The sequence below is a fragment of the Lampetra fluviatilis genome, chromosome 21 (assembly GCF_964198595.1).
Source record: "Lampetra fluviatilis chromosome 21, kcLamFluv1.1, whole genome shotgun sequence".
Lineage (NCBI taxonomy): Eukaryota > Metazoa > Chordata > Hyperoartia > Petromyzontiformes > Petromyzontidae > Lampetra > Lampetra fluviatilis.
In genome coordinates this window covers 13,877,853-13,890,337 of record NC_136295.1, presented here as the reverse complement: position 1 = coordinate 13,890,337, position 12,485 = coordinate 13,877,853, and the positions used below count along the sequence as shown (strand labels likewise).

General features: G+C 46.5%; 1 protein-coding gene across 3 annotated transcripts in view; it reads right to left on the bottom strand.

Moving 5' to 3' along the window:
• Positions 1–12,485, bottom strand: part of LOC144938291 (partitioning defective 3 homolog) — an 87,658-nt gene that overhangs the window by 59,664 nt on the left and 15,509 nt on the right. For 2 of the 3 annotated variants that reach the window (XM_078866179.1, XM_078866180.1), the window contains exons 3-7: positions 6,269–6,449; positions 5,057–5,223; positions 3,393–3,527; positions 1,483–1,574; positions 334–417 (exon numbers count right to left, since the gene is read on the bottom strand). In XM_078866179.1, coding sequence (XP_078722305.1) covers positions 334–417; positions 1,483–1,574; positions 3,393–3,527; positions 5,057–5,223; positions 6,269–6,449 — 659 coding nt within the window. The remainder of the gene's footprint in view (positions 1–333; positions 418–1,482; positions 1,575–3,392; positions 3,528–5,056; positions 5,224–6,268; positions 6,450–12,485) is intronic. The other variant, XM_078866181.1, reaches the window with a different exon arrangement.

The window sequence follows — 12,485 nt, the reverse complement described above, 5'->3', positions numbered from 1 at the left end:
TGCTTTCGTTTGATACGTATAATTTTGCCTTTTATCTTCTTCTAAAAGTTTACTCTGTGTACCGTTGCTTGATAATTACCACACATTCTGCATCGTCTTTGTCACCTGTCTCTCTTGAAAGAGACCATTCTAGGGTCTTGATTTATTTCAAATGAAGATTTGATGACAATTTATTTGAGTCTCATTTAGAATATCTCTCACAAGTGTGGACGCCACCCTGCAAATGCAGAGTTTCTGAGTCCCTAAGTATGTTCACACGCACGATATGTTCAGACGAGTCCGTCCGCACGCCCGCCCACGCGGGCGCACATCGTCGCCCCTCTCCCGCTTTACCTCCCGCTCTTGGTGAGAAAGGGAACCACGTGGATGCCAAGTGGGCCCCCGTCGTTCACCACCTCCACCAGCTTCTTGAAGTCCCTGCCAATGCACGATCGCACGCGGTCTTTCAGGCACAGCGGCAATGCTGCGTTAGGACGCTCGGCCGAGAACAATGTGAAACACGCTCCCTAAAATTCCGAACTACCCTCAAACCGCGGCTAGCCGGAACCTGGCTACACGAAATTAGCATACAGCTGGACCTGGTCAAGCGATTAAAACATATTTGTAATTGATTTAAAATAAAGATTATTTAAAATAGAATAAAACAATTCATATCCTATACTTTATAAGTTAGGTAGTACAACATGTATAAAAAAAATCAGTGGACCAACATTTTGTACGATGTGTAAAATATGAGATGGCAGGGAAGGATAGGGATTCAGGTATTGGCATACCCCCCCCCCCCACAGACATATTTCTATTGCACCACGCATACTGCAAAGTACTTTTTAAGTTTTGGTCTGTGCACGGACAAAGACAAAATAAAGACAAATATCCCCCATATAGCCTCAACATTATTTTGGGGGAAGTGCCTTTAGCAAGCACCTATGAAGGCTAGCACTGTACATGAGGGGGTAGGCGGCCAGCACCACGCCCGGCCACCTTTGTCTCCCTAGTGGCAATATTTACAAACACACCAAGTACTCATTTGAGGCCGAGTCGACCCAGGGAAGCCCCTGGATCGATTCAGATAATCGTCACTGTGAGCAGGAATCGAGCTCGGGTCGCCAGTGTCGCAGTGCAGCGTAGTGCTAACCGCGAAACTACTAACACATTACATATACTGTACATATCGACTCTATAGTGCATGTGTACATGTATTACACATCCACGTGTGCATTGCTTTTTCACAGACATTTTGTTTTTGTATTATCTGTGTACGGAACTGGATAATTTATGTGCAGCGTTGTGGGATGCAATTGCATGAATGACGCTATATAAAATTATTATTATTACGATATTATATTGAAATTTCAGCAAGCCGGACTTTTCAGCTGGCCAAACCAGGGCCCCCCCTAATAGTCCAGCGAGCCGGGCTTTGCGGTACGGACTCATTGGCATTGCTCGCTCAGATTGTCCCGCCAGGGCTCACGGTGCCCCAACCTGGGATGGGGGGTGGCCGCGCGGGACGTGGGTTTGACGATCTCATCCCGTTTGTGGCCACTGCCCTCTTCCTTTTCCCCATTCTCCACGGCCTGGGAGGAAAGACAAACAGCAGAACCAAAAGGGAAACCAGCCAGATGTTATGAGCCTTGCTTCCGACGATGGAAACACTATCTACGCCGGACGTGAGATACCAGACAGCAGCACAAACACTCGGAGATTGATGCATTACCACCGACAGAAAGAGTGTCATAATTCACCAACTAGACAGTCAACTAAATAGGCACTGCACTTATCAACTCTGATTAAAAATAGAAAAACAACCGTTGTAGTGGGGAAAGAAACTGGTGGACTGACCGGTTAACACTCTACATCATCCATCTGTTGTTAAGCTGTCCATTGTCTATGAAAACCTGACAAGAAATTGTATTCTACACACATTATTATCTGTTTACATCCCAGTCCAATTATCACCATTAATCTTTTAGAATTTTTCCATGACTTAATTTTACTATGAAAGGTTTTCAAAAGTAATTTGTTCAAGCCAACTTTTGTCTGAGGAAATGTATTTGATTTAATACTGATTTGTGTTTGTGCACCGTTTTATTTCTGGTTGGTTTTGCTCCGATTTTTATTTGCTTCATTGCTCCACATCGTGTTTTGTTATTGCTTTTGTTATTTTGGTCACCCAGGTCACTCTAGGAAATGACACTCTTATCCTGGTCTCTTGAGTCCTCACTGGGTTATTCAAAACAAACTTAACACTGACGCTTCCCTTCTGCTGTAACACTCCCATCACACACTGTACTAAAGGTTTGGTGAGCTGCGATCACCAACAAGTGTGAGTACAAATACAGTGCACTGCCTTACAACGGATTTTACAATGCGATATGTTGTGCTTCGAGGCTGTTTTCAGAGCCAGACAACTTAAAACCGGTCTCCCTTAAATTCTCTATAGATTTTTCTGGGCAACAGATTAAACTTTCCAATACATCACTTCCACATGCTATATTGACCTAAAAAACGGTCCCATACTTTACAGTCAAAGCAAACCCCCAGGTTCATGGAGATTATCCTGACACATTTCAACATGTATAAGTGCCTGAGTCCAAATATAAAAAAACAATCGTTACTTAACTTGTCCAATAACTACTTTGAGTAGTCTATTTTAGGAAGAGAAGCATTAATAGCTCTACGTGAACAAACATAATCAAGGATTTAATTCAACCCTGCTCATTACACTGTTTTTACATTGCTAGACGAAGCTACAGGTGAGGTTTGACCTTTAAACATGCTCTAAAAAATAGCTGAGGTGCTTGTCATCATTTTTGGTACAAAAAATACTGAGCAAAACGCTTAAGAAAAACTACTGAATCTTCACTACAAAGACAAATACAAGATAAACCTGGAAAACATTGAAATCGAGACTGGCAGCCAAAATACAGTGACTCCACAATTAACAGATTTTACAGCTGTCTTGCCGTTCCTGAGCGTAAACACACGCTGCCCCACCAAGTTTTGTGCTCTTCCCGGAACATCTGTTTCCATTATGTCGTAAATTGCTTCATTCAAGCAACATCGGTTCAATAAAAGAAAACTCAGGACCAGTTTCGGCATATCAGTGTCTCCTCAGCAAAGTCAGGCTTGCTCGCACCAATGCTCGTGAACTGCCCAGTTGTTTAACCAAGCCCATGTGGCTGATAGAATGTTTAAGAAACTGTTTTAAATGTTTAAGCAGAGGGACGGATGTGGAAAGGAGGTGTGTTGTTGTCTGCTAATAGTCTCCACAAGGACACTGGTGATTATTTTGTTGTAGATTACATCGAACCAGGACACTGTGGCAAGGCGGAAACGCACGCCCTGGTGTGCACGCTTAAGCTGGGCTGTGAGTGGCAGGGGGCGGAGGTTACCTCCTGCCTCTCCAGCCACTTCTCCACGATGGGGTGCGTGAGGCCCACCGAGGAACGCGACAGATCCCGCTGGAACCCCGGCAGGTGCCCCTCCCCCATGGGCCCCAATCCCCCTTCACTCCCTCCACCCGTGCTCTGCATGCAGCCACCCCCAAACGGGCACAGACCGATGAATCCATGACAAAGGGGTTAGAAAGGCAGGGCCCACTGCTGGGATAGCTCGGCAAACAGTTTTAACAAAAGCAGCGCAATTAGTTGGTAAGTGCGGTTAATAAAACAGAACATGTTTTTATGAAGCAAATCGTGCATTAATTTTCCCAAACAAGCAGACAACCATTATAGTTTAGACCAGCAGTTCCCAACCCTTCTGGCCCCACGGACCACTATTCTGGCAAATCGCCCGATGATGCTGGATGTACTACTCCAATTGTAAATGTCGTGGATTCACTCTTCAACACACCGGTGGGCTGAAGTAGTAACTATTGGGCGTTTTGTTTACGTGACAAATCCCTTACTGATTGCCCTTGTCGGGTGGTGAAGGGTTTCGACACATTTATACTTACACGATCTAACCCAAAAACCTTTATTATAAATAAAATTGGTTGCGAAATCCTACGTGTTAAATAAAACATTGCATTTGCATATGCATGCAATATAGGTTAACCGAAGTGGGAATGTGTTAATGTAGAGCGTTAACATTATTACAGAAGTACTTTATGGCACAAGCAAGTTAACTTGCAAGTCATACAGATGCCTTCAAGAAACAGCTGCGCCATGTGTTAGATAAAATGAACGTACATTTCCGATTGTACCATCTTCAGAATTGAATTCACATGGAAACCAGCTACCTTTTACGAGGGGTCACATTGTGCACGTGGGCAGCTGCCTGGTAGCACCCCGTATCCATTCAAACCGCCGGGGTCACACTGAGCTGCTCTCCCCATCGTATCGCACGCATTGTCCGGAGTGAGAGCCACATCAGAGACACGACTGCTTGACCCTCTTCATTCAAAATAAAACGGCACACACCCAGCCACAGACAGGGCGGCCAGAGAGCTGCACCACACCCTGCAGGGTCCGTGTTCCTACACTGCACCACACGCAGCCCGTAAGTACACTGAGCACACTCTGCTAGATGCAGCCCATAGGATGCACTCACCCTGTAGAATACATTTTGCCCTTAACCTGCAAGTTTCACTCTGCAGGCCTCACTGATCCTGCACTACAACATGCGTGGCTGCACCTCACAATGTGGCGTCCGCTGCGCTTGTCGATGGACGCGACGTCTCATCGTTTTCAGGACCATCTTGCTTTTCCGTTGTTTTATTGGAAAAAAAATACTTTCCTGTTGCTTTTCTTAGAGGTCACAAAGCATAACTCAGTTCTAATGGACCCGTCCATAACCACTGCACCTCAGTGCTATAACTGAGATCGTTAACTCATTACCAGAATCACGTGAATGTAGCGAATGCATTTGTGATCGTAAAAGTAGTGGATGTGAACGTACAAAATGTGAGCGGATGTGATTGTGGGTGCAAATACCGTGTATTTAAACAACACACGAGGTTGAGAGACTGCAAATTCTCGAACAAAGTGAGACGCACAGCCCACGCAGCGGTGAGAAACGATCGCGCAGGGACGGGACTCGCCGCTTGCTCACGTACGTTCTGCGTGGGAGGTGGCTCGGCCGGCTGGTGCAGGTTCGTGGTGGACCAGTGCGTCTGGGGCCTGCGGCCACCGTCACCCACGACCGTAAGGCCGGGCTGGACCAGTTCCGACGCGGATCCAGCCAGCGCGGGGTCGCTGCTGCGTCGCACGTGTAGCGGAGTGGCTGTAATCGGGAAAAACAAGTACGCGATGAGCTCCAGCTCCTGTGTCACGGTCCGTTGAATGCGTTGACAAATCCATTCGGGACCAAAGTTACGCATCGACCACGATGGCGGAAGATCAGCCACCAACTAAGACTTCAAAACCTCATGGATGTTATAACCAGCCAGGTGCCTCAGCAGTTGAGTGAGAGGCTCATAACTGGAAGGTCGCGAATTCAAATCCTGGTTGAGGGTCAATAAAATGCATACCACTTCGTGGAGGAGTCGACAGTGGCTTTCCTCCAGGTGGATTTTCCCCCACCATAGGAACGTGGAATTTCCACTGCTGGCTCAGGGCCGTGAATGGGAAATGAGCACCGCCTCATTGATCGTTTCAGCAACAAATCACTTTTTTTTTTAACATGACCGAGCTTTTTGACAAATCGTGCACATGTGCTCTGATAATGTACAGAATTTAGAAACTTAATTCAAGACAATATTTCACCTAGAAACTCCCTTAAAAAGGAACATCTCGAGTGCAATGCTGTTCACAGCATCGAGTGACACACACAGCATGACATGTACACACACACACATTGTACATCTATAGCTTACACATTTACAGAGTGAACATCGCACCCAGTCAAACACGTAAATAATCCACAAATAATGAAACGGCTCACAACTGTGGTTCATAAAGAAGGTTGTCTAACAGCTGTAAGAGTTGCGAATGTTGTGCGAGGGAGATTAAAACGAAGATTGAGATGAGTTGAGACTGGCGGCGTGCTTGAGTGTCCGTGAGATCGTTCCACGTTGAGGCAGCTCCGTGTCTGAGTGAGAGTTGAGCCTGTTTGGGTTTTTACTCCAGGGACAGCGACACTGTGAGGATGATCTTGTGAGCGGAGAGCAGAGTTACTGTTGCAGTAAATCGACAGCTGTTGAGTGAAGTGAGAGGAGGCATCTAATAGTGTACAGGGGGCCCAGTGAGGCAGTCGTCTTCGACTGCGGAGGAAAAGCCGTGTCGAGTTCTCCCTGACAGAGCAGAGCCGCTAGAGAGGGGGGACTCACTGGCTCGGAGGGCCGAGGGTGTGACTTCGATCTCGTTGAAGGCCGCGGTGGCGGCGGCGTGGCCCGGCGGCTCCACCTCGCTGCCGAACATGTCGGGGCTCTGCGTGCCCGTGGAGCTGGTGCTTGTGCAGTCGCCACCGCCGCCCAGCTGGGGCTCCTGCTCCTCGTAGATGGCGATCAGCTGCACGCACGCACAGTCACATCCACTACGTAAAACTCAACATCCACATCCACACACGGGAGCACACACAAAGATCCTCCGTGCAGCCTTTAACAGACTGCTGGGGCAAGTGTTCTCAGCGAGCACGTATGAAGGCCGGCACGGCACACAATTTCTTGCTTCCATGCTCATATGGTGGGAGCGAGTCTATCCAAAGGACAACTGCTGTTGTCTTCACCACAAAGTGGTACTCATATCCCTTGACCCCTGAGAGATGAAGGGCTGAGTAAAGACCCATTCAGTTCAGTATTGAACTCACAACCTTCCCATTGTTAGCTGGTCGCTCTACCACTGAGCCACATGACAAGTTGTTTATAGACTGTATTGCTATATATCTAAATTCACAAAATACACACACACACATTCATTATACACACTCACATTCACTACACAGACAATTTCCCTCTAAACACAGTGGATAATGTCTTTTTACAGCCACTGTTATCTCACAAACAAAGCCGAGCTGAAGCTCTACTCCCAACACATCAAAGCCAGTATCTTGCCCTGCCCCTGTTATGGCTTCGAAGAGACCAACGGTTGTTTGGTCATATTTCAGAAAGCATTTATGACCACAACTATGATCTCGTGCCAACAACAGGAGACCGCGCCCGCAATCCCCTTATCACTCAGCGGGACCGCGGTCAGGGGAAGCGCTTACGAGTCAGGCGAGCCTCGCACGCGACGCTCGCGGCGCTCCACCTGCCCGCGCAGATCTGCTAGACCAGAGCGAAGCGGATCGGACATGAGCCTGAGAACACCAAAAGCCATTGCACCGTGCGAGTGGACCCTGCTCCCCCATCCACCTTTGAGATCAGACCTGGCACTCTGGGATCGTCATTTATGCAGCCCTATGAATGATGCCCTATGTGGGAATCATCACGTGTAGGACGCTGATAACAAATGCTGGCCCTGCTTCCACATTGGTACAAGTGCATAGACAATGATGAAGAGAATGTTGACAAACAGTGACATGTTCATGATATTCCCGTTCATATCTAAAGATAGGGTGCCCACCGCAAAGCGCTGCGCCACTCGGCAGAAAGAGAGATGCCGCTCACACAGCCGTGCATTTTTATTTTTTAAACCCAACATCTGCTGAGATACAGGCCCAAAGAAGAAAAATGTCAAACAAACTAAACTATCAAATTTGTAATAGACAAGAGTGTAACACGTTTCTTGAATCGACCAAGGTTATTATTATTATTGTTGTTATAAGAGCTTGGCATCTGCCCGGGACATGAACGAGCACTGCTGTGACTAAGCAGAGGGAGCAGCGTTCTTCATTCCCAGAGCCCAACACAGACATCGGGGTGGGAAACGCATCGGGAAACCCTCCGCACTACAACACCGTTTCAAAAGAATGAGTATCGGCACAATTGTTCACTAAAAATGTCGATCTCCAGTGCTCAATTCTGAAGGCCTCCGCACACATTGTTGTTGAAGGGAGTTGTTTGGCCATACTTCACTATGGCGGTTAGTGCAGGATGGTGAAGAGAGAGGGCCCACAACTGGTTCAGATATCACTGGATAACGATGTCAACCATGGCTGGGTATCAAACTCAGGTTGTGGAGTTCATAGAGCATTGCACAAAAAACTAGACCACTGCACTACCTCAATTCAAATCATGTAATAGACAATTGTGCAACTCTAATTACGTACTACTTTATAAGCTTATTTATAAACACATCTGACTGACAAAATAAAAATGTTTATGTTCAAAGCAAATGAATCACACGAGGTGGACAAGGAGTCCACCTCAGGCACCACACAAGGAGAGAAATCAGAGAAGCAATTTTCAGACGGAGCCAATGGGAGTCTGGTTACTGTACCGCACCAAGAGTCTGCGGTGAACATGTGGCCTGGATTAGACGAAGAACGCCGATTTTATTAATAGGGCAGATCCTCCAATGAGGAACCATGCACAGAATTATCCAAACGCCATTCCCTGTATCAACACACAAATACTGCGCCCAGCTGTGCACACAAAGTTAAGCGGTACCGCCACACCTCGCCTGAGCTGTCTGTTGTGAAGTTTTCACAACGGCCACAACAAGACGCGAGCGCGCCGCATCTGCACGGATGTCAGCTGTGACGCGGTCGTCCTCCTATTGTTGTCCAGGATTTAGAGCAGGGCTCTCCAGGGAGGAGGCATATGGCAACAATCAAGAGCCCTTTGCAGACTCCTTCCTGCACACACGCCTCGACGAGTTGCGGCCACAGTCTGCTCGCGACATTTACGGTGCGCCGCTCGCTCGTAACTTTTAGTTTTGCTATATAGGAGTTTCATATTACAGAATACAGAGTAAAAAGCCAAACTCAAAGCGATTTCCTGCTCAAATTAGCTCAGCGGTGGAAATTCTGCATTCCTATGGCAAGGGCATAGGACAAACTGTCGACTTCCCCATAACCTTGTAGCTATTTTATCGACCTCAAAGGGTCGATGGGCTAATTCAACCCCCAACCAGGATATGAACTTACGACCTTCCGATTACATGCCGCTCGATCTAACGCCGAGCTGCCTGGCCAAATATCCCGCAAGGTCTATTTAAATTGGAGGTTCATGCTGTGAGCAATTGTGGTTCGGCTTGTCGACCCATGTTTCACGGTGACAGTGTCCGTGTCCTGCTCAGGGCTGAGTGTTACCATAAAACCATGCATGCAGGGATAGCACGCGGTCATGTGGAGGCAATCGCCATGCTCACACGAGCGTGCTCACTAGGAGTGGACCACAGACTTCGCCATTCTCGTTCTGATCGTAATCAAGGAAGGCAACATCCAACTCAGTCGGGTTTGATGCCAAAACCGTACAACTCTACAATGCACACTCGGCATATTTAGGTGATTAATGAACTACCAACTAAATCAGACAAAGTAGATGAGAGGACAATACAACAGGACTCCTTCACATATTTGTCTCTTTACTAAACTATTAATGTACATATTTACACATCCCATTGGCCGCACAGCCTTCTGAGGGTGCATGCATTCAGCACTATTGGTTTAATAAAAACTCTGGACCATTTGTGATATTTATTGTCTCTTCAGCAGAGTCAGGCGAGCTTCCACAAATTCTGGTTTACTGCCGGATTTTTGTATGTAAGGACCATCTCTATTAGATGAGTCCTATTTTGATGCAAACTAAATAATAAAAACTACTTCAGCAGTTTGCTCTTGCTGTGGTTGTCCCACCTGATGATGATTGCTTGTGTTGCGATCGAAACGTCGTGATCTATTATTTTTCTACCTACGTGACTTTACCAAAAGAACCAAAGAGTATATCATACAAACCCTACTCCCAGAAGGCCGTGTGGCTAATTGGATGTGTAAAAATTGTATTAAATTTTAACGTGTAGGGACAGACACATGAACGGGGCATAATGTCATTCCTGTCAACCAATACTGTTTACCCGTATTCTTGTACAGGAAATAGAGTTTCCAAGTCCATACGGCGTAAAGCCGTTTCAATACAAAAAACGTTTTGTTTTGTATATTTGTTTGTATTTCCCATCCCTTGTGATGGGACTTTGTATGATGAACATTGAGATGTAAAAGGGTACAGAGTGACCAATAAGGTCTGAATTGGTCTGTAATAAGATAGGCACTGACAAGGGGTTGACCAGCTACGTGTTGTCTGCCAATGCTTTGCTACCTGTTAGACCCCTGGGCCACCAGCGGTCCGCAACGACCCTCCAGGTGGTCCGTGCGCTGATGCCAATGCAGGTTGATCCAGAATTAGTAACAATGTTTATACCTTTTGTTTCGGAAATTAATTAATATTTTACTCATATTTCTTTTTTTTAAATGAAGTTAGGTAAACTACCTTGATAAAACTACCCAAACCCTAAGATCTGAATGCCCCTCTAAAAAAAACTAATAGGTGCGTTAAAATAAATGTTTTATTATCCGGTAATATGAATAATTTTGGTTAAACACGTAGACTTTTGCGACCAATATCAGGGCAATGAATGTAAAAACTAAATAAAAACCAAATCAAATAACACAAGCATTGAAAGTGCCAAAGTAATTAAAATGATCAAAATACCGCACATTGCGGGAGTAACTGATAAACTAGCCAGGTGTTTGGAAAAACAAAACATCCGAGTCAGATTTGGCACGCTACATAAAATACAGAAATTAATATCTGGTACAAAAGATGTATTAGCGAAGCTATCAACAGGTGTGCACAGGATTAACTGCACTTGTGGCAAATGCCATATTGGGCAAACAGGATGAATGATCAGTACGCAACTCAAAGAACATCAGAGAAATATTAAACTCCCAAATACAACTGTCAGCAGTAGCAGAACACGCGTTCCAACGAGGACACCGAATTGATGTTGATAATGTTGAAGTTCTGTGCAAAACCAGCTACTACTGGCCAAGACTAATGAATGAATCTATCCAAATTGAAAGAAATACAAATTATTTAAACCTTTCTGAATAGCTACCGCCTTAGTGCTGCGTGGAATCGAATAATCAAATAATACATTGTCTAAATGCATGCCTACACAGGCCACCAGACTTCAATAGGGATTACCGTTGGCACTGCTATTTTAATACCCACAATGGACAAGGGGGACAAGATCAATGGGCTCGCATAATGCACATGCCTTGTGGTCACCACATCCACGCCTCTATATAAGGAACGAAACAGGTGGGCTTCTCTACAAATCTGGCTGTCGCCTGATGAAGCTAGTTGTAATTACTGGCGAAACGTCGTACTCAGATTGTAAATGTTGTGTCTTTGCTCTCCAATACACCAGTGGGCTGTACTAGTGACGAATTGGCACGTTCTGTTTACGTGACAACCCTTACTAGTTGGCTGTCGGGTGGTGGCGGGTTTAACAACACATTTATATATTTACGCGATCTAACCCCAAAAAACGCTAATATGGATGCATAATTTAGCATTCCTGGTATTTATAGAGAAGTGATTGCGTTTTATCACCAGGGGTGGGGGGTTGGGCCGTCCGGAAATGTTTGCATTGGCTGAGTGGTTCGGAGGCCAAACAAGTTTGAGAAACACTGTGATAGACGATCTACGCCTTCAACCCAACCTCCCCATTGCTCTCCAAGTCAGAAAAGACAGCGCGGGCATCTCCTGCGGTGCGATGCGGCCCCGGTTGGCACCAAGCACTGGCGGCGACGTCACACGTCTGCCGGGCGACCCGCACGTTGACAAGGCGACTGTAGGGCCCCACTGGCTGTGCTCGTGCTCCCCTTTGAGTCCGACCACAGGCCAGCTGGAACGTCCGCCCTGCGAGCCCCGAACGCGAGACTCCCTCGGGGACATTGTAAACAGGTCGTCTAAACGCGCCTCCGCTTTTAGCCTGCAGCCATTAGAGCGGCAATGTGTAGAGAGCAGCGTGTGGGAACCGAGGGCAGGGATGCTCACAAAGAGGTAAACACTAATAATGGAACAGCAGCGCATGTAAGAGGTTCAATTCCCTAATTCAGATAATGCTGATTGCTGGGAGAAAAGTTAGGAGTGAAACAATGACGTTAAATTGTTATCGAGATAGTTAAGTGGCAACTTGGGGGAGGGGGGGGACATTTGTGGGATTTGTAGAAAGCAATGACGTCGTTGGACAGCATAGATTGGCACACGGTTGGGAAACAAATCGCAATCTCCAATCAGGAAACAATGAGACACGGCGCACTGTGCAGCATGCACAACACCGCACCGTCCACTCGCATGCTATGCTGAGCCATGCGAGTCGTCCAAAAGTGATTTACATTAAACCCTTTTTCCAGGCGTGTGTTTATAAACGCATGCCACCGTTTGTAATGAGCAACGATGTTGTGCCATCACGCGCACTCTTCTGCTGGGCATAGCCAAGGTTCGCCACACTGCCCTTATCAGCAAAGCCACATTCCTGCACGGGCAAGGGTAGCGCTGCTCCCTTGTGTACATTGAGGAGAGTGCATTAGGGCCCATTTGTGGCCTGAAAATGTCCAATCGGTATCACCAGGGGTGGCAAATGCTTCCGAAGATT